This window comes from Salmo trutta, chromosome 3 (assembly GCF_901001165.1).
Source record: "Salmo trutta chromosome 3, fSalTru1.1, whole genome shotgun sequence".
Lineage (NCBI taxonomy): Eukaryota > Metazoa > Chordata > Actinopteri > Salmoniformes > Salmonidae > Salmo > Salmo trutta.
The window spans coordinates 47,188,565-47,212,272 of NC_042959.1; the positions used below are offsets into that span (position 1 = coordinate 47,188,565).

At 48.3% G+C, this 23,708-nt stretch overlaps 1 protein-coding gene across 1 annotated transcript in view; it reads right to left on the reverse strand.

Annotated features, from left to right (window-relative positions):
• Positions 1 to 424: 424 nt before the first annotated feature.
• Positions 425 to 23,708, reverse strand: part of LOC115176598 (forkhead box protein O6) — a 39,016-nt gene continuing 15,732 nt past the window's right edge. The window contains exon 2 of the mRNA XM_029736690.1: positions 425 to 5,023. Within this exon, the coding sequence (XP_029592550.1) occupies positions 3,359 to 5,023 (1,665 nt within the window). The 3' untranslated portion in view covers positions 425 to 3,358. The remainder of the gene's footprint in view (positions 5,024 to 23,708) is intronic.

The window sequence follows — 23,708 nt, forward strand, 5'->3', positions numbered from 1 at the left end:
TACAAGTACACGCATTCACACCGAAGGGCACACATGCACAAACACACACACAGACGCACAAACACACACACACACACGCCACTATACACACACCCTTATGCACATACAAACTGACACCCATCAACATATGCATACACTCTTTCAAACAAAAAAAACCTAGTCGTTCACAAACACACACTTTGGAAGCAACGCGGGTCTGTGTGCTGTATGTACAAGAGAACCTTGTTGGACAGATTATGCTTGGATAATATCAACTGAAAGAACAAATTCATATGCAACACAACACACGCATTCGCTCACACAGGTATACGAAAGAACAAGGACTCGAGGACACACCAGCACAAGACAATGGAAATGTCATCACACAATCGTGACAAATCCTCGCACGGAACCACACAAGCGTAGAAAGACCATGAAACAGATGTCTTCTTTTCATTTCATTTATTTAACAGTCACCAGATAAGATACATTCTCTTAAAAAAAGAAATAGACAACAAAATTAATATTTTCTTTTTGAGTTTAAAAACTATTATACAATATCCTCAATATATAGATTTTTGTACAAAATAAAATCCTTACGACTGTAAAGGAAGTGTGACGCGGAAAAACAAAGACCAAAAAAAATGCGAAGGAAATTGGAGTTGGCTCACAAACTACCACACTCAGGGGTGACAAAGACCCACCGCTTTCATAAATAAATATGTGTTTGATAACATTTGACATTATATATAGCTCTATTTTCCAATATCGGGGCATCACTAAACCTTTTTAGCGCAGGCTATAACATAGCCCTACCAAGGGGTCCTTTTGCCAAGACCTTCCACACATACTTCACAGACTGAGATTGAACAAGAGACGACGTCCTAGAATAAGGAAGTTGATCTCGAGGATAGGGCCTGCTAGTCTGTGCCATACTTGACCTTTGGCTGTAATGATATGCCCCGTGTACGGTGTACATGTTAGGAAATCCCCGGTACGGTGTACATTTTAGGACATTCCTGTTAGAAGTGTGTCTACTGAGGGAGACAGGAGAGCTGGTTCATGTTCTTTAGGCATCAAATGAACAAAAACAAGCTGAATCAGAGTGGGACAACCTGGACTTTGTCCAATAAGAAACACACATTTTCGGGTTTCCGTTGCAAAGCGCAAACCTAATGCAAACCTAATGAACATGACCCATGGCTCTCTCCTGTCCCGAGGCTTTGTATGGAACTAGAGTGTGGTGGCTAGAGCTACAGTAATCAGACTCCCCACATACACACACATCGTGGTCCAATTCATGGGGTGTAGCCTAGAGTATAGGGTGTGGAGAGGGTTGGGGGGGGGGGGTCACAATCTCGATATCTGCCTTCACACATCACCATGCCATATACAACCTGTCCCTGTATGTCCCTTTAGAACACCAACATTACAACGACAACAAGAGAGAACGACGACAAAGGAAACGCGCTGAACGTGGACATGTGTGGAAGGAAGTCAAGAAGGAACAACAACCCTGTCTGACAGAGATGAATGCCAATCTGACTGGCTGATTGTTTTGGTCGGTCTTTTCTACCACTCCCCGCCTATATGTACAGTACCTTATATCAGAGAACCAGGCTCAACTCAAACTCCCAACAGGCCCAAAACGCAGCCAAGACGACCTCATAACATGTGCAAGGGAACACAAGATACATATGATGACAACGATGCTGATGACTTACGACACAAACACACTACCCGTTTAAGACACACGTGCCCAGAAGGGACGGGGGAAAGGGACATGATCATGTGATTATCTTGCTGTCGACCTGCTATCAACCTGCGCTGACTTATTTTGCGTGGGTTTTTTTGTCCCCCCCCCCCCCCCCCCATCAGTGTCCTTTCCGAACAGACAAACGCGGACGGTGTTGTCTCCTTCCGGGCCAGGATGACTAGGTGTTAATCACGGTGATCAGAACAGCACATTTACGTTAGCGACAACTGCAGGGGCGAGAGAGGGAGAGAGAGAGAGAGAAAGAGGGAGGGATGGGAGGGGAGGCTGTTGCGTTTAGATCCCCGATAGTGATGCATGGCTGCAGCATCACTTTGGAGATTAAAAGCAAGGCGCTGAATTTCAATCAAGCACAGTTTAATGGGTCGGTCTGAGGGATGATCACTTTGTCTCTGTTGGTGGTGGGGGTGGGGGTGGGGGGGAGACAGAGAAAGCAAAGTTAAAGAGAAAAGCTGGCGCCACAAAGAAGAAAATAAACCCTGGTTGAGGCAAGGTGATACGCCATTTTCCATTTTGTCTTCTGAATATTCCAAAGATTAATTCAATGGACGTAATGCGACACACTAATATAACATACACTTTCACTTGCACAGTAAAGTAAAGCACCAGATTATAGTTTTCAATTAGGTCAGTGAGGAGGCACAGATCATCGTAAGTCTGTCCCAAAATGTGTCATTTGATTTGACCGAATACGACCCAACGACAAAGAGGCCAAATAACCAATCAATCAGAAATATTTGATGACATTTTCCCTGCTTCCCACTGACAGTAAACATTGCAGCATAGCAACCCCCCATTATAAACATTGCAGCATAGCAACCCCCATTATAAACATTGCAGCATAGCAACCCCCATTATAAATCTATGCCACAAATGTATCTACAGATCCGGATTCTTGCACTTTCTTGATTTGTTCAGCAAAATGATATGTCAAATACAGTACCCACCTCGCAAACAGCCAAACCCTGCATGAATTTGTCTGCTACAGTACGTGACAACACCTGGGTCCAAATACCATTTGAGATATTTCAAATACGTTTAGCGTTTGCTGTAGTCTGCTTGGAGTGCAAGATAGGCGGGGTTTGCACGTTTGCGACAATTCTATTGGGTCCATTGCGCCAGGCAAACTCAATCAAGCCCAGATAAAGTGTCGGAGAGGATTTGAAATAGTATTTGAACCCAGGTCTGTATGTGAGTGAGCTGTGGAGTCTGACCCACTTGTTTTAAAGTGCTTGGTGAGTTCAGGTCTCATGACAGTAGATGAGAAAGGGACAAGGTTGAGATTGTCATCACAGTATACAGCTGATGTGAGAAAAACCAATGTGACGTGAGCTACAATCTCCAGAGTGAGTCCGGGCAGGGAGGGATAGGACCTGGCCATTTTATAGCACAACATAGAAACGTATGGGGAGTGACTGAGTGACTGAGTGTTTGTCCCATTTCCTCTGTTTTCAGTCCAGGAATGGCACGGTTAAACACAGTGCTCCCCGACATGTTAGTGGGGAGGGGGGAGTCTGTCTATCTGAGGGGCAGTGAGGGCTGGCCTGCAGCACTCTGTAGTGGAGTCTTTTCTGAGGCCTGCCCTGAAGCACTCTGGGAAACGTCTCAGCCGGGCACCCAGCTCTGGTTGTTGTGGGCTTGCTGAGGGCCTGCCAGTCCACTCATGCCCATCCCCATGCCCATCCCCATGCCCACCCCCATGCCCAACCCCTGCGCCAGGGAGCTGTCAAAGTTAAAGTCCATTTCCTCTCCGGAGTCCATGATATCGTGGAGGAGGATGGACTCCACGTCGCAGTCCAGGCTCCCGTGGAAGATATCCAGGTCCAGATCAGCTGGTAGTCTCTCGTGGGGGTGAGGCTGCTGGTACGAGCTACCATGGTAGCTGCCTCCTGTGCAGCCTCCCACCATGCCCCGTTGGTGGTGGTACAGTCCACTGCCCATTCCCTGGTGTTGGGGGCTGGGGTAAGTGTTGTGGCAGGGGTGCGAGGGGTGGGGGGCGGTGGCCAGGTGGCAGGAGTCCTGGGGCATCCCCAGCATGCCGGCCGGGTTGGGTGGCAGGGTGGTGGAAGCGGGGAGGTGTGCGTGGGACGGGGGGCTGTAAAGATAGGGGGCTTTGTGGCTGTAGGCCTGGAGGTGGCCACTGCTGATGCGTGGGGCCAGGGCTGGGGCTCGTGTCGGTGTGTGCGTTGTGTGGTTGCTGAGGTTCTGATTGAGGTTGTGGCCAAGATGAGGAGAGCTGTGGTTGTGGTTGTTCACAGGGTTGAGGTTATGACTCTGAGTTCCGTTGTGGCTGTGAGCTGCATGTCCGTTGTGGCCGGGGTGGTGGCTGTGACGGGTGGAGCTCACTCCGTTCGTGGAGGGCCCCATCATTGGGTGGGCATCTCTCTCCTGGCCCAGTATTATGTCCTTGGCACAGTACTGCTGTGGCCCTCCAGGGCCCCCTGTCAGCAGGCTCTGCAGGGCGTTGGTCCCTGAGTAGGCCCGCAAGGTGCCGCAGAAGCTAGCCGGCTTATTCTCCTGGATGGTCTGCATGGGCGAGTGGTGGCGCAGCATGCCCATCCCAGCCTGGCTGTAAACCGCGCCGCAGTACGACCCTTGACCTTTAACCCCAGGGTTGTAATGATAGACCGGGGGGAGTTTGTGGCCCGCTGCCAGGTGAGGATGATGATGGTGGTAGCCTTCCTCCAGGAGCCTCTCCTCCAGGCTGATAGCCCCTGTGAGATTAGCCAGCTGGGGCAGCTGCTCCACGGGTGGACAGTGGCCTCCCGCGGCCCCCATGGCAGGGGAGCGGGCACTGGAGGAGGGGGAGGGGTAGAGGTGGGGCGAGGCCGAGCAGGACAGCCCGCCTTCCTCTGACTCCTCCAGCTCGCCCTCGGCCAAGATGGGCGACAGACGCCCGCTCAGGGTCGAAGTGGACGAACTAGCCCGGGAGTGGAGCTCCGTCCAGGCTTCAAACTCTCCTTCCACACCCCCAGCTCCCCCTATGTTGCCTGGGAGAACCTTCCCCGGTGGGCTACCCTGCTCAGGGGAAGCCTGGAGCCCCACTTGAGCTCCAGAACCAATCCCTGGCCTGCCCACCCTCTTGCGGCTGACCCGGCCCTTGCTCTTCAGGTACTTGGTGCTGTTGTCCATGGAGACGGTTCGCCGGCGAGGGGCCTTGCCCATCTTGCCCCCCTCAGGGTTGAGCATCCACCAGGAGGACTTGCCCGTGCCTTCGTTCTGCACCCGGATGAAGCGCGTGTGGAGGGACAGGTTGTGTCGAATCGAGTTCTGCAGACATAGATAGATAGATAGATAGATAGATAGATAGATAGATAGATAGATAGATAGATAGATAGATAGATAGATAGATAGATAGATAGATAGATAGAGAGGGGGGGGTGAGAGAGAGATTGATTTAGAGTGCACGTTAAATTGTTCATCATATTATGTATATTAGCATTTTCACTGTTTAACACACTGAATCCCACCACTGCCACCAAATGTCACACTTTAGCTCTGGGTGAGAATAGTGTGTGACTTTCAGGCAATGAGTACTGGTCGCCTTTGTGCGTGTCCCAGTGCGTCAGAACTCCTCATCTGTAGACATTAGCTGAAGTATGCATATTACCCTTTTTCATATGAAACAACTGTCTATTGGAGAGGAAACTAGAGTTTCAGTGACTTTGACGAAGTGCAACCTGCCAATCCGATCCCAAGCCTGCTGCTCCGTATTGATGACTGTTTAAAGGTTTATCTCACACACATTGATGCCACTGGGGAGTGTGTGGATTCCTCTTCCACGAAGAGCTTCGCTGATCAATACGTACCAGACAGTTTGTGTTTATGCTTATAGAGCTGCTATCAACTCACCATCATGGGTCTACAAAATACTTACTAGTGCCTTTTCTGCCTACTAAACTATAGACACCAGGGCCCAGTTTTTCTGAAGTTATCTATCCTAATTCCAACTATCGGATGCTACAAGACCATGGTGCTTGCCTACGGAGCCGTGAGGGGAACGGCACCTCCGTACCTTCAGGCTCTGATCAGGCCCTACACCCAAACAAGGGCACTGCGTTCATCCACCTCTGGCCTGCTGGCCCCCCTACCTCTGAGGAAGCACGGTTCCCGCTCAGCCCAGTCCAAACTGTTCGCTGCTCTGGCACCCCAATGGTGGAACAAGCTCCCTCACGACGCCAGGACAGTGGAGTCAATCACCACCTTCCGGAGACACCTGAAACCCCACCTCTTTAAGGAATACCTGGGATAGGATAAAGAAATCCTTCTAACCCCCCCCCAAAAACAATATAGATGTACTATTGTAAAGTGGTTGTTCCACTGGATATCATAAGGTGAATGCACCAATTTGTAAGTCGCTCTGGATAAGAGCGTCTGCTAAATGACGTAAATGTAAATGTAAAAATGATTAAACGCGTAGAAACAGAATGAATAGAATGGGTGTCTTTGTACACTCTATCAGGTGAGAGTGCCAAAGATTGTCTGAACTGAAGATACTACGTCCCCTTTATCCCTGTGAAGTGGAGGGTATCCCTCCCTCCTTCTCCTTCCCTCTCTCTTTCCTCTCCACTTCTTCTCCTCCGCCTGGTAGATTTAAGCTAATCCCTGGTTCAATGTGCCTGGCTGGGGCTGGTGTTTGATGTGGCTGCCAGTCTGGCCCGCGCACTAGCCCCCTCTCCCACGGCCTGAACGTGGAGATGGATCAGATAGATTGAGCTAGGAGCTACCAGAGATAACGGATGGAGCCCACCAATCACCACCTACCCACACAGACTCTATCACCGCATTCACTTTCTGTCTCTCTATAACCCTCTCTCTCTTTCGCGCCGTCACCTTCTCCCCTCTCTCACCCTCTCGCTCTCTCCTTTGACCTCTGTCTCTCTTTTATCACCGTTTTCTCTCTTTATAGCCTTCTCTACTCTAAGCTCTCTGCGACTTGTTGCTTCTCTCCTTTCTTTTCATCCTCTTTCCTGCCTCTCTTGTGTTTGTTAATATGCTGGAATCATTATTTTCCACTGAGAGAATGGATTTTTTATTTTTGTCATTTTTTGTCAATTTTGGAACACTCAAATTCAATGATAAACTCTAAATAGATGACTCTGTTCATTCACTTTCTCATTCCAAAAACAATTTGTAGGTGTATTAGACTTTTTCTTCAAGGCCAAGTGAAGGCCAAGTGAACAGTAAGAAATATTGATCGATTGACAATAGTTGTTCTGTTCTGCTTTTGCTGTAGGCGTTATTCTGAAACTAGAACGGCAAAATGAAACCAAAGCACCTAGTGTGCCTAAGCCTTACATTGGTACTATAGTACTATATTCCATTGTTTCAGATTGAAGTACATGTGGTGTAATTTAAGCGTTCATACTTTCAACGGCACCGTTGTGTCGTACATAATTTGTATTCACGGCGAAGCGGCACAGTCTGAGCATACCCAAATCAAATTGTGGAGCACCAACTGAAAAGCGGCGACTGGCTGAATCCAGGTGATCTCTGAATGCCTCTCTTCGGTTGTCTCGCTGTGACACCTCGAGCATTGGGTAACCATGGCAACTGTTGGTAAACGTGCAGGAGAGGGAGTATATGATATTGTGGTGGGTAGAGCAGGGAGGCAGAGTAAGGGTAGTGGGGGATGGGGAGAGATGTTGGTTGTTTGATGCTGCAGCTCTCTCTCTAACTCGAAACAGCCGTTCTTTCATCTGGGCCATGCCAGTCCGTCGGGGATGCCCGGTCGGCGGTAGGGGCGGGCAACTACGTGACTGCGCCGACTACTACCCTTTTCACACTATCGTGCCAACTGAAACTGTACTGTGTTGGCTCACATATTTTCTTTTCACATTGATCCTTTCGGCACAGTTCAAGCAACTATGGCGGATACCCGGCCAGCTCAAACAGCTTGGTTCAGCGAGGTTTGGTCCGGTTATACCTGTCTCTCCCACACCAGAACGTTACCTTATCAGATCATAACAAAATGTTGTCCATCCGGTTAGATGACAGAATGATTGAAGGCCGAATGAAAATGAACTTCCTTTAATGGGACCAGACCGGTTGAAGCCGCTACTGCATATGATCTCCGATCTGTTCCAAATGTGGCATGTATGATCAAAAAAGTCCCCCGCTATAGACTTGGGAGAGGGATTTGAACATCATCCCCAAGCCCTCTTTATCTGATGAATCCTGAATCCACCTGCTTAAGAGAGATTTAAGAGATTGCCTGCGTCCCAAAGTGCTCCCCATGCTCTATATAATGCGCTACTTTTGACCAGGGGTCGTAGGGCTCTGGTCAAAAGTGGAGCACTATATAGGGAATATGGCGCCATTTGGGACGCAACCATTGCGTGGGTAAGTCGACCGTGACGGCGTAGTCAGCTAGCTGTTTGCTTCCTGTTTGCTGGCCTTTCTGTTTTGTTTTCAAACCCGTGGTTTCTCAGTAGTAGTCATCCTGTTTGGGTGTGGGTTTAGGGACTAAGAATAGTCCTGCCAGGTTACAGGTGTCCCTCCCTGTGTAGGTGTAGCCTAGCCCTGGCTTCTCGCCCAATCTTGGACTGAGTCAGGGGAAATATGGCCGGCCCATGCCCCTCTCACTCATGCCCCCAAAACAGGCAGTCACAGGCAGCCGGTGCTAATCCCGCTCCATTCCGAGTAATCCCAGACAATTCCGGGCTAATCCTGGAGTTGATTCGGGGGCACTCCCAGCTGGGCGTCTCACACAGTCCACTGCCAGGTCATCGTGCGCACAGCGAGCAGTCTGGATACGGTATGATCCAATGGGAGGAGGAAGATGAGGGGGCAGACTAAGGAGATTCCTTTGTTAAGCAACCTGTCCATGTAAGACAGAGGAAAGGCCATGATCTACAACCACCCTTTCAATTTCCTATCTGACAGAGCTCGGCGGAATGTCTCACTCTGAGTTTGTACTTGAGGGTGGCTTTTTCCATATTTCTCCCCCCGCAGGTATACAACAGAATAGAATTTAAAACGTTATTGTCTATTAAATATTCATAAAATGTTTCTGGCTTTCAGGAACGGACAAACGAAGGGTAGCACACAAAAACATACAATGACACGGAACACACATTCCAACCCTTGGTCCGGCAGCTATCTCCTATTGAAATCAGGCCAATTTATCCAACAACATATTGTGGAAGGCAGAAATAATGCCGTGAAATAGAGAGCTAACACACAAATGTATTGCCCGATCCCACCCGACTTAAGTAAACAGACATGCTGTATATCAAAAGTTGCCAAATCAAACTTCTATGACTATAAATATCACAGAGTGGGTATTTAAACAACAACAACCAGTTTGCAGTAATCTTGCACTGTTATTTGTGAAAATGGCACCTGTCCGATTATAGAACAATTGTAGCCAGTGGAAGACTGTGTAGCACTTATAAATATGATTACTAGAATGGTAAAGCCACTCAGACCACATCAAGTTCACAGAACACTCATGGGTACATTCAATATGGCAGCCGGTTCACCCATCACATACGTAACATTGACTTGAATGGGAATGTCCTTTCTAGTAATTCTATTTCTATGGTGTGGCACCCCGGTGGGCCCCAGAGAGACAAATCGGCTTGAGCTCAACTCTCATTAGAGCCAACGATCCTGATACCTGACTTACATCTTCTTTATTCGCTCCCCACCAAGCCACTCCACCACAGCCCTCTTTGCCCGCAGATTAAGCTTAAAACCTATTAGCCCCTTCAAATCTGACACGTTCACGCTCTTTCCAACACAGGTGGCCTCAGAGCAGCAGAAAGGGATTTTTCCGAGACCGGGTACTACAAGACTTCCTGTTTTGGATCGATCAAGCTCTGTTCATGTTCCGAGAATGAACAAAAACAAAACGGCCCTGGTCATAGTCAATAATTCCCCTCTCTTTCAAACCCTTTAATTTGCCCCTCAGCGTTCTGGCCATTCACATTGATTCCTGCTCAGTCCTCCCTCCACACACCCACCGAGTTTGATTTTTGGATCTGGAGGAGGCAGTTCAACTTGGAGAATCGATTCAACTTAATAGCCTTCAATGGTAAGATTTGGCTTTAGACACATCAAGGTCTGACTGTCTGTAGGAAGATATTCTATTGGACTAGCTTTGTGAAGGCGATATGGCTCCCTTTCCAATGCCCTTGCCCGAGGGTACCCCCCGGCATTGCGTGAGTAGGGTGACAGTGCCCAGTTGCCCAGCCTGGCACAATGCCAATGTGTCCCCTCTGCCTCCATTCCCAGGGTAGCAATCTGCTGTTAAGACTGTGGTGAGCGGGGGAGGCAATAGACCGTCTGGGTTGGCTTGACTGGCTGGCTGGCAAGGCGGGCAGCTGGGATAGAGGGGGTAAGGGGGGCAGTGGGGCGGGAGTGTGGAGGTATAGCATGGAGCCCAGTGTGTGAGAACCCTCCGAGCCACACAATGGGCTGCCCTCAAAACGGGGCCCCTCTACCCCCCCCCCACATACTCACAAGAGGGGACGGACGAAACAGGTCAAACTGTTTTTAGGGCCCATCTTGTGGAGAGAGGGTGTGCTCATTCAAACAGAACCAAGGGGACGAGCCCAAAGACAAGGGGGCTCACACGGGGACGCCAAAAGGAACCACTCACCCGGGTCTAATAACTTAAAAAGGGTTGGATGACTGGCATGTTCGTTCTGCAAAGACCAGAACCTGTCTGGAAGCTATTTACCGCCATTCGCCGTGTCCTCAATCGGTGTTCATCAATCCCATTGCATACAGAAAGACGCCATTATGCTCCTCTGCTGTCTATGGGTATCTCTTCACGGCACGCCATTTATTAGATAAGCGTAAATCAAGGGGGGACCGGGAGAGGCTCTGGCTGTGTTTATTGTGATGCCTGTTTGTGCATCTACAGAGGGGGGGGAGGTGGAGGCTCAAATACAAGCCGTTTTGTTCAGGCAAAGGAATGAGTTTTGTCAGCTAAGCCTGTCTCCAGGCTATTGATGGAAATTAGCACCGGCTAAATATTCGCTTCCCGTGATTGATGTCACGGCTCGGCTTGTCCCCCTTTGAAGGGAAATAAAGAATGTAGAGGCGCATAGATTAATGGGAATAGGGGGGTTGGTGCATTCAGCGTTCAGCATTCTCTGTCTGCAGGGGTGGGGTGGAGTGGAGGGATGGGAGGGCTTCAAGGGGAGTGAAGGGCCTAATGGTACCTAAAATATGGCTCTATACGGAACAAAGCGGATACGGCACGCTATCCCAAGCGGCACCGGTACAGACAGGAACACAGATCTTGTTGCCTGCGAAGGAAGCCCAAAGTCAGACGATAATTAAAATCCCTTTAGAGGAGGAGAGCCTACTTTAAGGAGAGACAGATGGGCAGATGGACGAGCCTGTTTTCTGGACCGCGACCAAATTGAAAAGATTAACAAAAAAATAGACCTCTTATTAGGAGGTGAGAAACTAACTTAGCCGCCACACGCCACAGGGGCGGCTGGTAGCGTTAGGGTTGAGAGCGTTAGGCCAGTAACCGAAAGGTTTCTGGTTCGAATCCCCGAGAAGACTAGGTGAAAACCTCTGGCGATGTGCCCTTGAGCAAGGCCCTTAACCCTAACTGCTCCTCCTGTAGGTCGCTCAGGAGAAGATCATCTGCTGAATGACAACAACAACAAAAAAAGTCATCAAGCAATGCCATCATCATCGGAACTATCAAGTAGGTCTAGTTGTGTAGTCGCGGCAAGCCCTGTCAGAAACCTAGGCTAGGAACCAGGTTGAGCTACAGTACAAACCATTGGCTACTATCTGTACCTAAGACATAGTCTAGAGAACCTTAGCCATTAGAGCCTTACTAAAGCAAGTTCCCCCTCTTACGACAATACAAATCACTTTCAGAATTTCTATATCATCCCATACACCACTCAGTGTCATTCCAAAGGGAAAAGAGGGAAAGTCAACTGAGAGTTTGCGCTGCCATGGTGCCCACAGTCAGGAAGTCTGTGGGGAGAGGGTGTAATGGAATTGGTAGGGGATTCCTGCTTGGCTGTGTTCTAATTGCAGCCAGTTCCTGGCAAATCACTGCCTGTATACTTCTACAAGCACCAAGGGGGATGGTTAGCGGTTTGGGTGTGGAACTGTGGATCAAGAGCTGCACGAGCTTAGGCGGCTAAAAATAGCCGCTAACAGATTAGCAGACCATCTGAGACCAGGATAGGGGATCGGAAAATCCACCACGGAATGCCAGGACGGTCTTGGCGGTTTTCCAGTTGGCCGGCGTGAGGGGGACACGACATCTATGACACCCACGCGACGAAAGCCCCCGCCTGAGCTCGTAATCACGTCTAACGCCCACGTCAAACGTGGGTAAGACCTGTGCCAGGGAGGTCACAAGGCGGGCACGTGCAAGAGGGTATGGTTTTCCACAGGGGCTATGGGAGGTAGGCTTCCCTTTCCCCTGTGAGGGTTCACATAACAGGTGTACGGGTTGGTCCGCCTGTGGGGCAGGCCACCTGCTCACAGCTCACACTTCGACCAAAGTCTGGTGATCCATCAGACTCATATTTTCCACTGGGCCTGCCATCCTGCTATCATAAAGTCATGCACGCTTCTGGAGAGAGGCTTTTACAGCTTTTTTAATTTGATTTTTTTGCAAGTTAGAGTCGGTGTGTGTGTGTGTGTGTGTGTGCGTGCGTGCGTGTGCGTGCGCTTGTCTATTTGTGTGTGTGCTTGAGTCAGGTCTTTTAACGGCCCACAGGCGGGCGGAGTGTGGATTTGATTATATAGAAACCACCCTCTGCCACATACAAAGAAACAGACGATGCAACAATGGACTCAATGCCGACGCGGTTATCTCCTCCTCCTCCTCACTCTCCTTCATAATAATAACAATCTCATTTCCCGCATTCTAAAGGTCAGTACACACCTCTGATCAGGCTTTAATAAACAGCATTCTCCGGGTTTCATTTCATATCGGCAGAGCATGAAACTCATTCGGCAGCGGTTGCCTCATGACACGCAAAATTCATTGAACAGTCCCTTTTAATTGCTGCCGATTTCATAGCGCCCGAGACTAATGATATCATGGCAATCGGATGGACGCGTCCAAAGATCCAGAAAGACGCTCGCGCATACATGGACGAATGCATCTTAAGCAGGCAGGCACGCACACGGGCACACATAGTAGGGTAGCCATCATTACTGGTGAGGTACAGATGATGTGAAGACCAAAACTCAGGCGTGTCTGTACGTATATCGCGTGTATCAGTCACACAACAACACACGGCTTCTCCTTCACACGTTCATCTTCTCACATAAACTGGCAAACGAAATATTCACATATGCCTCACACACACACTCTTTCTCTCACACACACACACACACACTCACAAAGAGCCTGGCACAGTGGGCACGCTCATTACCACAATGCCAAGCTACTAGTTGCTAAGGAGACCTGTGGGAGAGGGAGGCTCCTTGTTTCCATAGCAGCCGGCCTGCTCCCTGCCAACTATCCCCCGAGGGAAAGGCAGCTAGGGAGAGAGATGGGGGGGGGTGAAGTCGGGAGAGGTAGAGGACACCCGTCTAATAGGGGAGAGGTGCTGGGGAACTTCATTAAACGCCCTGTGTACCACACCAACCACTTCTTCTCAACAATATACACCACATGCTATACACTTACATTCAAGTCTACTTATTCAGAGATGCAGAGCTACACCCACCTACGGTATGTCTAAATATGACATTGAAAAAGGTAAGAGTGTATGCGGAATCCTAGGTCAAGAAAAGGCAGCTACAGAAGGAAGGAGGGAAAATAAGAAAATAGAGAAAGAGAACAAAGGAGGATCAAAGAGGGTCTTGAATTTTGGTGAATGGAGAACGTTGGGGATCTTAACTTTGGAGGCGTCTGTTAACCACGGCGCCATCTTGAGACGTTTCTTTATGTAAACGCGTTGTTACGACCGTCTCTTTGAGCCTATATGGCCGTCCAAATGACCTTTCGTAGGATAGGCGTCGGGTGATTGGTTGAGCCTTCTGTGTGACATCACCCCCGAGCCCATACCGAAACACAAAACAATGACGGCCAATTTCTCTCCCCTCGAATCTAAAACCAGTAGTAACCACCAACTTCACTGACCGTTGTATCTGATATTCCCACACCCCAATAACATTGCCGCCGAGGAGGGCTTGTTAGCTAGTCACCTCAGCCGTTTTCTTCTAAAACAGCTCAGCTATCAATGCTAGCTAACATTAGCTAGACTGCGTCTCGACTCGGGAGTTCAAGGGCAAATAGGCCTTGTCACATAGGCTTCAGGAGACAGCTGGATAGATATGATTCCACCATGGGCAACAACAACTGGCTACTAGTTCGTTTTCACCTAAATATGTTCAACTCATAGTTAGTTTATCCACTGACCACTGCATTTAGGAGGATAGCTAAATTACTGAAATGTAGCTAGCTAGTTCACCAACTAATCGTGGATTTCCTATCCTTTGATAGATTTGGGTCAACTTGCTCATATCAAGCAACAGACAGTTTGTTTAACGGTAAAATTAACATTTAGTGGACTCGTTTTATGAATGACCGGACAGTGAAAGTAAAATAGATGGCAGCTAGCTGGTGAGACTTCAATTTATTTCACAATTAATTAAGCTGAAGCAGAGTTTCCCCAAGTCATTCAGTGCTTACTGCTCATCCCGGTGAGCAAGCTAAACAGACAGCTCTGCGGCGCATCTGTGTGACATCACACACCCAAGAAGGCTCAACCAATCACCCAACGTAACGCATGAATATTAATGACTTTGCCTCCGGCAATCCTAGGAAAGGACATTTCGCATCCAGTGAGCCCATTCCATCCACTTCCTGGAAACTCAGTCTATGAGAATGAACAAACAATAAATTATTTCAACTTCACATACTGTATAGAAATGCTGTATGTCCAACCATACAGTACAACGGCTCAATGGGAACCTACTACACAATATACTCAAGCAAACATACTATAGCAGCATTTCTTCACAAAACAAAAGCCCATACTGAAGAGTAAGAGAGTGCACATTCAGGACTTACTCATCCCTCAAGAGGGGCCTCCAAGACTGCTGAAATGGAGTACAGATTGTGATATAGCAAAGTGATAATGCTGAATTCATAGGTACCTTGCCTTTTACACTAAAGTGCATTCACATACAGTAAGAGTGCTTTATATAGTGGACAGTGTATGAACCATGTTGTTTCCATGGAAATCAAATGGATTCTATTCCTATGGTTGCTTGACCCTCAAGATTGGAAGTGCCAACCTACTGTATGAATGAGGGGCTTTATTGCCTAGTTTGATTCTCAACGGTGGAAGTGGTGAAGGACACAGAACACCCTGTCTGCTGGGGTAACTTGTCTCACTGTCTAGACTAATGAGAGAAGGAGAGACACCACTCTGCAGTGAGTCAGGAGGAAGAGAGGAATGGGGGACTTCACCCCTCCCCCTCTGTCTTCTCCATCCATTTCCCGAAAACAAAAATAGCCCAATTAAGACAGTTTGAGTCGGTTTGAGTCTGGTGGTGTGTGTCTGTACATTTGTCTGTGTGCGTATGGGAGGGAAACAAGGGTGGGGTGGGTGGGTGGGGTGGGGGGGTTAGTGTGTGGTATGTGGTAGAGAAAGTGTCGGGGGGGGTCGTTCTCTATCGCTCACTCATGTGGGAGAGAGAAGGGGAGAGCAGCCGGCGACAGACAGACAGACAGACAGACAGACAGACAGACAGACAGACAGACAGACAGACAGACAGAGAGAGAGACAGAGAGAGAGAGAGAGAGAGAGAAACACACAACTCTACAGCCTAAGCGGGGCAAAACTTGCTCTCAGCTCCTCGACGGGAGACGCTGAAATATTAATCAGTATGCTCTGGTCACAGACTCCTCTCCTCTGAATGCAATCGCTTCAAACCCCTTCCCTCCCTGATGAGTGGCTACGAGAGGGTTCATGAATGGCTAATGGGCACAGATGGGGGGCTGATGGCGGGATAGATAGCGATGGGGGGGGGGTAAGTGAGGTATTGGGGAGGGGGGGATGTAGAGACATGCCGTGACCTTTTAAGAGGCTCCTGAAAACTTCATTAAGGCTATCCCCACTATTCCTCTTCTCGTTCCCTTTTTCTTCCTCCCTCTCCATCTCTCATTCTCTGCCTCTCCCTCTGTTTCCGTCCTCTCGTTCCTTCCTCTCTCTGTCTCTCCGTCTCTGTCTCTCCGTCTCTGTCTCTCCATCTCCCTTGCGCTCTCCTGTTGGTGCGCGCTGACTGATAACCCTCTTACCTTCTCACCCACACAACCCCTCAGAGCTATACTGTACACTGAGGTGTCTGTTCTCGGGCTATTTAAGGGCACTACACCAAACGACACACTTATGCTTTAACGAACGCACACAGCGTTCATGTCAAAATGTGCAGGCAAACGTATAAATAACCTACCAACATTAAAACGGCAATAGTCTGAACGTTGTCTCCAAAAACCCGTACATAGAAATGCCTCATATAGAGTGTAAACATAGAAATGTCTCATATAGAGTGTAAACATAGAAATGTCTCATATAGAATGTGCTCAGCTGTCGGGCTGTAGAGAAAACCACACAGGCCAGATAGTCGTAGCCCGAGAGTGTCTGACAGTGATGCGATTTAACTTCAAGAGAGATCATCTCTCCGCAGAAAACCAGCGCGCTATTCCGGCCTTGTTGATTGGACGCGTCAAAACCAAACATGGGTAATATATTTGGGATAAATTGAAGGAAGCTTTATGCTGAGAAGTTGATGCACAATCTCCGATTCATTGAAAAGAGACAAAATAAAGGGGAAGAAGTCAAGCAAAAGGGAAAACATTTCAATTCAGTTTATTTCCGAGACAACTTGTTGACTGCGATCCGTGCAGTAGTGTTTTGAAAGTAGGGCCACTTCAACGACTAATGGAACCCTAACACCCCAGCCTTCTCCTCAACTCAAAGTGTACGAGACACAATCAGCAGTGAAGTCAGGAGAGGATTAGTGAGCAGAAGAAAGAGAAATGTGGGTTACTACGTCTTCCCACGACCCTCCCGTTACCATAGGGGCCGTGGCTGGAGCGGCCAGCGTGCTGACGCACATGCACACACGCCCCTGCGTAATCCACTCGCTAATTGGAGGAGTGGGCTCCTGTTAGGCCTATGACCTAATTCTTGACCTAACCTCTCCCTCTCAGCTGCAGTCATGGATGGGCGGGCCACCGGATTACAGTTCGAGCGGGGAAATGAGACCTGGTTCATAGGGGGTGTACAGGGTTGTATGGGCTCATGCTGCACTGAGACATATGTATGGAGCTGTGTAGGGTTGTAAGGGGATGTAGTAGGGAGTACGGGGTCGTACGAGGGCATATGGGGCTGTGTAGGGGAGCGTGGCGCGGTAGGCCAATGGGGATTATAGAGTCATACTACAGTCATACATGGGTGGCTATAAGGAAAGGCATACAGGATATATATATGTATTGTATGTATTGTATTGCCTCTGTAGAGGGACGAAAGCACTCATATGTCTATCAGTACTGTTGAATGTGCTTCTATATATTTGGGTTTGCTGTATGTGGTTGTGCATGTATGTGTGATGGTTCAAATATGCTCTCACGTGCTTATCAGCATCTTTGTGTGACATTGAATGTATGGTGCTTTCCATCTAGTGTGTGTGTGTGTGTGTGTGTGTGTGTGTGTGTGTGTGTGTGTTGCCTCTTCTCCTAGAAGGGGGCTGCAGAGTTTCCGCCTGAGTGGCACTGTCAGGGGGTATCACTCAGGCCGGCTGTGTGGCAAGACGCGTGGATCATTAGCAGAGATGGAGAGAGAGAGAGAGAGAGAGAGAGGAGCAGAACGGAGGAGAGAATGAAGGGAGAGAGAGACTGAGTCTGGCAGCACGTCTTAATATCCGTCTTGAGAGCATTATACACGGCACTGCACTCTCCTCTCAGTCAAGCAATCACCCTGCCGTAAAAGCAGAGACTCAGCCCCCCTTTTCTCCTCTGTCACTCTCTCTTCACCCACCCCCCCCCTCATCCTGTCTCTTATTCACTCTCTCCAAATCTCTTCCCACATCATTCAATCCGTTCATTCACCTTATCTTCATTATCTCTTTTTATGTCTCTCTCTTGCTCCAAATCTATCGCTCCCACTATCTAGATTGCTGGCACGTCATTTTCTTCTTCACTTGTTCCATGTTCTCCAAATCTGGAGCCTCCACATTCATTTCCTCTCTTTCCCTCTCTCCATCAGTGGCACTTGCCTGCACTTTCGTCCATGGCGCTATGTAGCTACTGGCCTATGTCTTCAGATGTAGATACAGACTGACACACAGACACACACACACACACACACACACACACACACACACACACACACACACACACACACACACACACACACACACACGTCTCTGCTACAGACTTTCACTCCTCATCCGTTTTCCCAATCTTTTTCTGATCTCCTTCCTTCGCTCTGGGGCTATGCCCAGTGCAGAGATGCCCTATGCTAAATATTGAAAACAACATGGATGACATTTACTAGGATAATGGTAAACATTTGCCTGTATCCTTCTACGGAGCTGGGTCGTGTTCATTAGGTACCAAATGGAAGAAAATAGACTGAAACAGGGAAGGACGACATGGAGTCATCCAACAAGAAACACTCATTTATGTTTTCTGTTGCAAAATGTTTGAAAGCATTTTCTGCAGCGTGTCACAATGAACACTACCCAGGACTCATACAAGCACGGCACCATTTGTCCCTCATGCAACGGTGGCTTGCTTGCTTAGCGGGTTAGGCGGTTGAATAATTTCTTCGCGTACATCTGTCGGTGTTAGCGTTAGCATTTTAACACACAAACAGATGATGTGATGCTGCGTTTGTCCCTATGAAAAATGTGTGAGACCAGCACAGAGCTGCCTAGCGTAGCTCAGCGTTAGCCTCGCTAACACGGGAGCATAGCGAGACTAAGCGATGCAAACTGGCCCGATGCCAACAGTGCTCTGAAACAGACTGAAGCCTCAGATGACATGCAGACAGAAATGAGACGCGTGTACGGCCCACTCACTGCTCGGGGACCACGTGACCGCACAGGTGCAAATGGGGCTGGGTGGATAGAGGACAGAGAGTTTCGGCAAGTAGGCTACAAGACTGTTGGAACAGTGTATCTGAGGGATGACTGAGGAAAAGATGGAATGATAGAGTGGATAGCGACGGAGTGTGAAAAGGTGGGTCAATGAAAATCTGAAGCAGCCTAGACGCCTCATGTACAAAAGACAGGCAATCACATTGAGATTGCACACACTCACCTCCAAACATACACACACACACACACACACACACGAGTAACACAACCCAACAATCTCTCCCTTATGACAAACATACATTCATAACATTGACACACACACACACACACACACACACACACACACACACACACACACACAACTTCAGCTACACACACACACACACCTTGACTTCAGCGATGTGGTCCTGCGCACGCACGCACGCACACACACACACACACACACACACACACACACACACACACACACACCAACCCTCTCTTCTACACCACTGATTTATTTGCCTCCCCTGTTGGTCCGTCTGCATGGATCACTTGTAAGTATTTGAGAAAATAATTTTGCTAAGCTGATTGCTAAGGGGGGGGGGGACAAATTAACGTTGCACAACTGCATAAAACCTTCTTGGGTCATGCTCTCCCTTATGTAATAGTGTGTATCTGAGTTCCCGAAATACCCCTCCCCCACCCGACACACACACAGCCCCCGCCTCACCCCATTTACCCATTCTGTTCTAATTGAGGGATCTTTTTTCGGAAGCTGTTATTGCTCTCATTTAATGATTCATTTTGTCGGGAAGCACTGAGCAATCTGGTGGGATAAGAGAGGTTGTGTGTGTGGGTGTGTTTTTACAGTAGCTGTAACATACAGTACGTGTGTGAGTGAGTCTAGACCAGAGTAGAACTTGAGTGAAATTAGGTATATGTGAAGGGAAGGAGGGTCTGTGGGTGCCTGTGGTTTTGTTTATTTGCATGAAAGTAGGCTATATACTCTGTGTGAATTTTACAGTGAATATGTGATTTTGCGGATGTATGTGTCTATGCATGTGTGCGTGTTTGTTTAAATACCCTTGTCGGTACCAGAAGTCCTCATAAGGATAGTAAAACAAGGAAGATTCTGACAAGTGGGGACATTGTGTCGGTTAGATTTAGGGTTAAGGTTACAATTAGGATTAGGGGTTATGGTTAGGTTTAGGGTTAGGGTTACAATTAGGGTTAGGGTTACAATTAGGGTTAGGGGTTACGGTTAGGTTTAGGGTTAGGGTTACAATTAGGGTTAGGGGTTACGGTTAGGTTTAGGGTTAGGGGTTACGGTTAGGCATAGGGTTAAGGTTAGGGTTATGGTTAGGTTAAGGTTTAAGGTTTGATTCAGGGTTAGGGAAAATAGAATTTTGGATGGGAAGCAATTCTTTGGTCCCCACAAGGATAGCAATACAAAACTGTGTGTGTGTGTGACTGTATGAGTTTCTGAGTGCAGTGGGAGTGCACTAATGGACGCACACTTGAGCTGAAGTGCGCAGAGTAGCTGAAGTGCAGCCAAGTCTGGCTTCCAGTCCTGCTTGGAAGCTCTAATCCACTCTTCCTCATCTCCCTCTCCTTCTCTGTCTCTCCGTCTGCTCTCTCTCTCTCTCACACACACGTCTGCTCTCTCTCTCTCTCTCTCTCTCTCTCTCTCTCTCCTGAATCCTCTCCCAAATGACAAAAGATAATGGATCCATACGCCAACCCTGACCCCGATCTCCTCTTTCCTGTCCTCTGTAAGGCAATGGAGGGAACAGGGGAAAGGAGGACGACACACAGCAACAAGCGGTGGCCTTTACCATGCTCTCACTGCCTCAGGACACAGCCAAGGAGAGGTTAGGATAGCAACATGACTGAGCGTCTTAGCTCTACGCATGGGGTGCATCTCAATAGACTCAAGTAGCATTGTCTGACATATTGGGATTATCTCAATAGTCTGAAGTAGCATCGTCTCCCAGCCTTCTCTCTTTTGTGTGTACTGATTAAAAAACAAAGGATAGGAGGGATCAAACGGTTTAAACCTGCTTTAATGTGTCCACCGAATGAAGGGGGTGAGAGAAGGAGGCTTAAACTATTGAGATGCACCCCATTGTCCAACAACTTTATGGTAGGTGTAGCTGTCAAGTCCTGCCAAGACCTCAGTCTGGATTAATCCTTGAAGCTCTCTGGTACACTCTTACTAAAAAGTTAGAACCATAAAAGGATATTCAGCTGTCCCTGTAGGAGAATCCTTTTTGGATCCACGTAGAATCCTTTTTTACCAAAGGTTCTGCTTCAGTAGAACCACAAAGGTTCTCTCACAGGGACAGCTAAAGAACCATTTATGGTTCTTTTCTGGGTACATCAGACTGGATACAGAGCTGAACCTACCGCTATAACAGCCAACTATAGCCCTAGCCTGGCTGTCCATCAATGATGGATACACCTGTGGTCACAGGCAACTATAGCAACTATAGGCCCCAAACTCCCTGTGGAAATGTCAGTCGGATACAGCCAGAGACCAGAGACAACTCTAAGACCGGCATTTAGAGAGAAGAAAAGAGAGAGAAGAAAAGACAGACGTTTATCACGCTAGTTTTAGTAATAAACGAATGACTGAAGGAGAGAAAGAAGGAGAGACGCAACGGGACATCAAAAGAGGATGAAAGGAGAGGGAATAATTGAGCGAGGGATGGGGAAATGAGTGGTAAAAGGGGTACTTTTGCGAGGAGGAATGAAAGTGACTGAAAGTGTGAAATAGAGCAAGAGAGGAGAGAAGTGAAGGGGATTGAGTGACAGGAACTGGGTGTGTGAGAGAAGAAAAGCCCGATATACGAGAGAAAGGGAGTCAAAAGGAGAGAGCGGGAGAAAAAGGCTAGAGAGAGAAACACAGGGAGATGGGAGACAGAGAGAGAGAAAAAAGCCCAAGATACAAAGAGAGAACAAAAGAGAGAGGGAGAGACTGCACGGCTAAGCACGACTCCAACACCATCATTAAGATAGCAGATGACACAACAGTGGGAGGCTTGATCACCGACAACGACGAGACAGCCTATAGGGAGGAGGTCAGAGACCTGGCCGTGTGGTGCCAGGACAACAACCTCTCCCTCATCGTGATCAAGACAAAGGAGATGATTGTGGACTACAGGAAAAGGAGGACCGAGCACGCCGCCATTCTCATCGACGGGGCTGTAGTGGAGCAGGTTGAGAGCTTCAAGTTACTTGGTGTCCACATCACCAACAAACTAACATGGTCCAAGCACACCAAGACAGTCGTGAAGAGGGCACGGCAAAACCTATTCCCCCTCAGGAGACTGAAAAGATTTGGCATGGGTCCTCAAATCCTCAAAAGGTTCTACAGCTGCACCATCGAGAGCATCCTGAGTGGTTGCATCACTGCCTGGTATGGCAACTGCTCGGCCTCCAACCACAAGGCAGTACAGAGGGTAGTGCGTACGGCCCAGTACATCACTGGGGCCAAACTATCTACCATCCAGGACCTCTATACCAGGCGGTGTCAGAGGAAGGCCCTAAAAATTGTCAAAGACTCCAGCCACCCTAGTCATAGGCTGTTCTCTCTGCTACCGCACGGCAAGCAGTACTGGAGCGCCAAGTCTTGGTCCAAGAGGCTTCTAAACAGCTTCTACCCCCAAGCCATAAGACTCCTGAACATCTAATCAAATGGCTACCCAGACTATTTGCATTGCACACCCCCCCACCCCCTCTTTTACGACGCTGCTACTCTCTGTTATTACCTATACATTGTCACATTAATGACTCTACCTACATGTACATATTACTTCAATTACCTTGACTAACCGGTGGCCCCGCACATTGACTCTGTACCGGTACCCCCTGTATATAGTCTCACTATTGTTATTATTTTGCTGCTCTTTCATTTCTTGTTCCTTTTATTTCTTATTCTTATTCATATTTTTTAAGCCGCATTGTTGGTTAGGGGCTTGAAAGTAAGCATTCCACTGTAAAGTCTACAGCTGTTCGGCGCATGTGACTAATACAATTTGATTTGATTTGAGCGAGCGTGACAGACAGACAGACAGACAGACAGACACAGAGAGAGACGCATGCAGAGAGACTGAAACTGAGGGAGACAGACGTGTTGGGTTCATTCCGGTCTATCTGCTGGCTCTGAGTTCAGCCCTCCTCACACGGTCAGAATTGTAAACACTGGGCCCCTCGTCCTGACCTACAATCATCCCCACTGGCACACAAATCCTGCTGGGCACCGCTAACCTCCCTCACCACCCCTTACTGCTACAGTCCCTACTAGGGTTAGAAAATTCCCCAAAATGTCTACTTTCTCCAGGTTGGAGAATTCCCTCAGAGTTTCATTCCATGCCGATTCCAGAAATCCTTCAAAGAGGAAAAACCAGCCAACTTTGGAAACATTTTGGGATTTTTGCAACTATACCCCTACCCCCAGTGAACAGCCTCCCAATGTAGTACCATAGGCTGAACTTGGGCTTAGATACTGATCCAAGATCCAATTTGTGCCCTTCTCCCCAGGTGCATAAAACTGTTTCTGAGGGCAACTTGTACCTGGAGTGACCCAGCTGACCACCAACAGCCAAATCCATCAACTGTATGAGCGGAAGTGGGCTACATACAGGTGTACATGAATAGCCAGTAGCCATTAGCATAACAAGCAGACTGTAATGGTTCTCAGCCCTGGTCTCCTCCTCTCATATCCACCTGTCAACGATACGTCAAGGTTCTGTCAACGGTAACTACATTTCCCTTTGTGATACTGCCCTCTTCATCCCCCTTTAGAGCGGTTATCTGTCGAGCCACGAGGCTGCGGGAACCTTAGATAAGCTGATAGACGGCTCACACACACACACACACTGATAGAAGGCCCAGACACGCACACGTACAGACA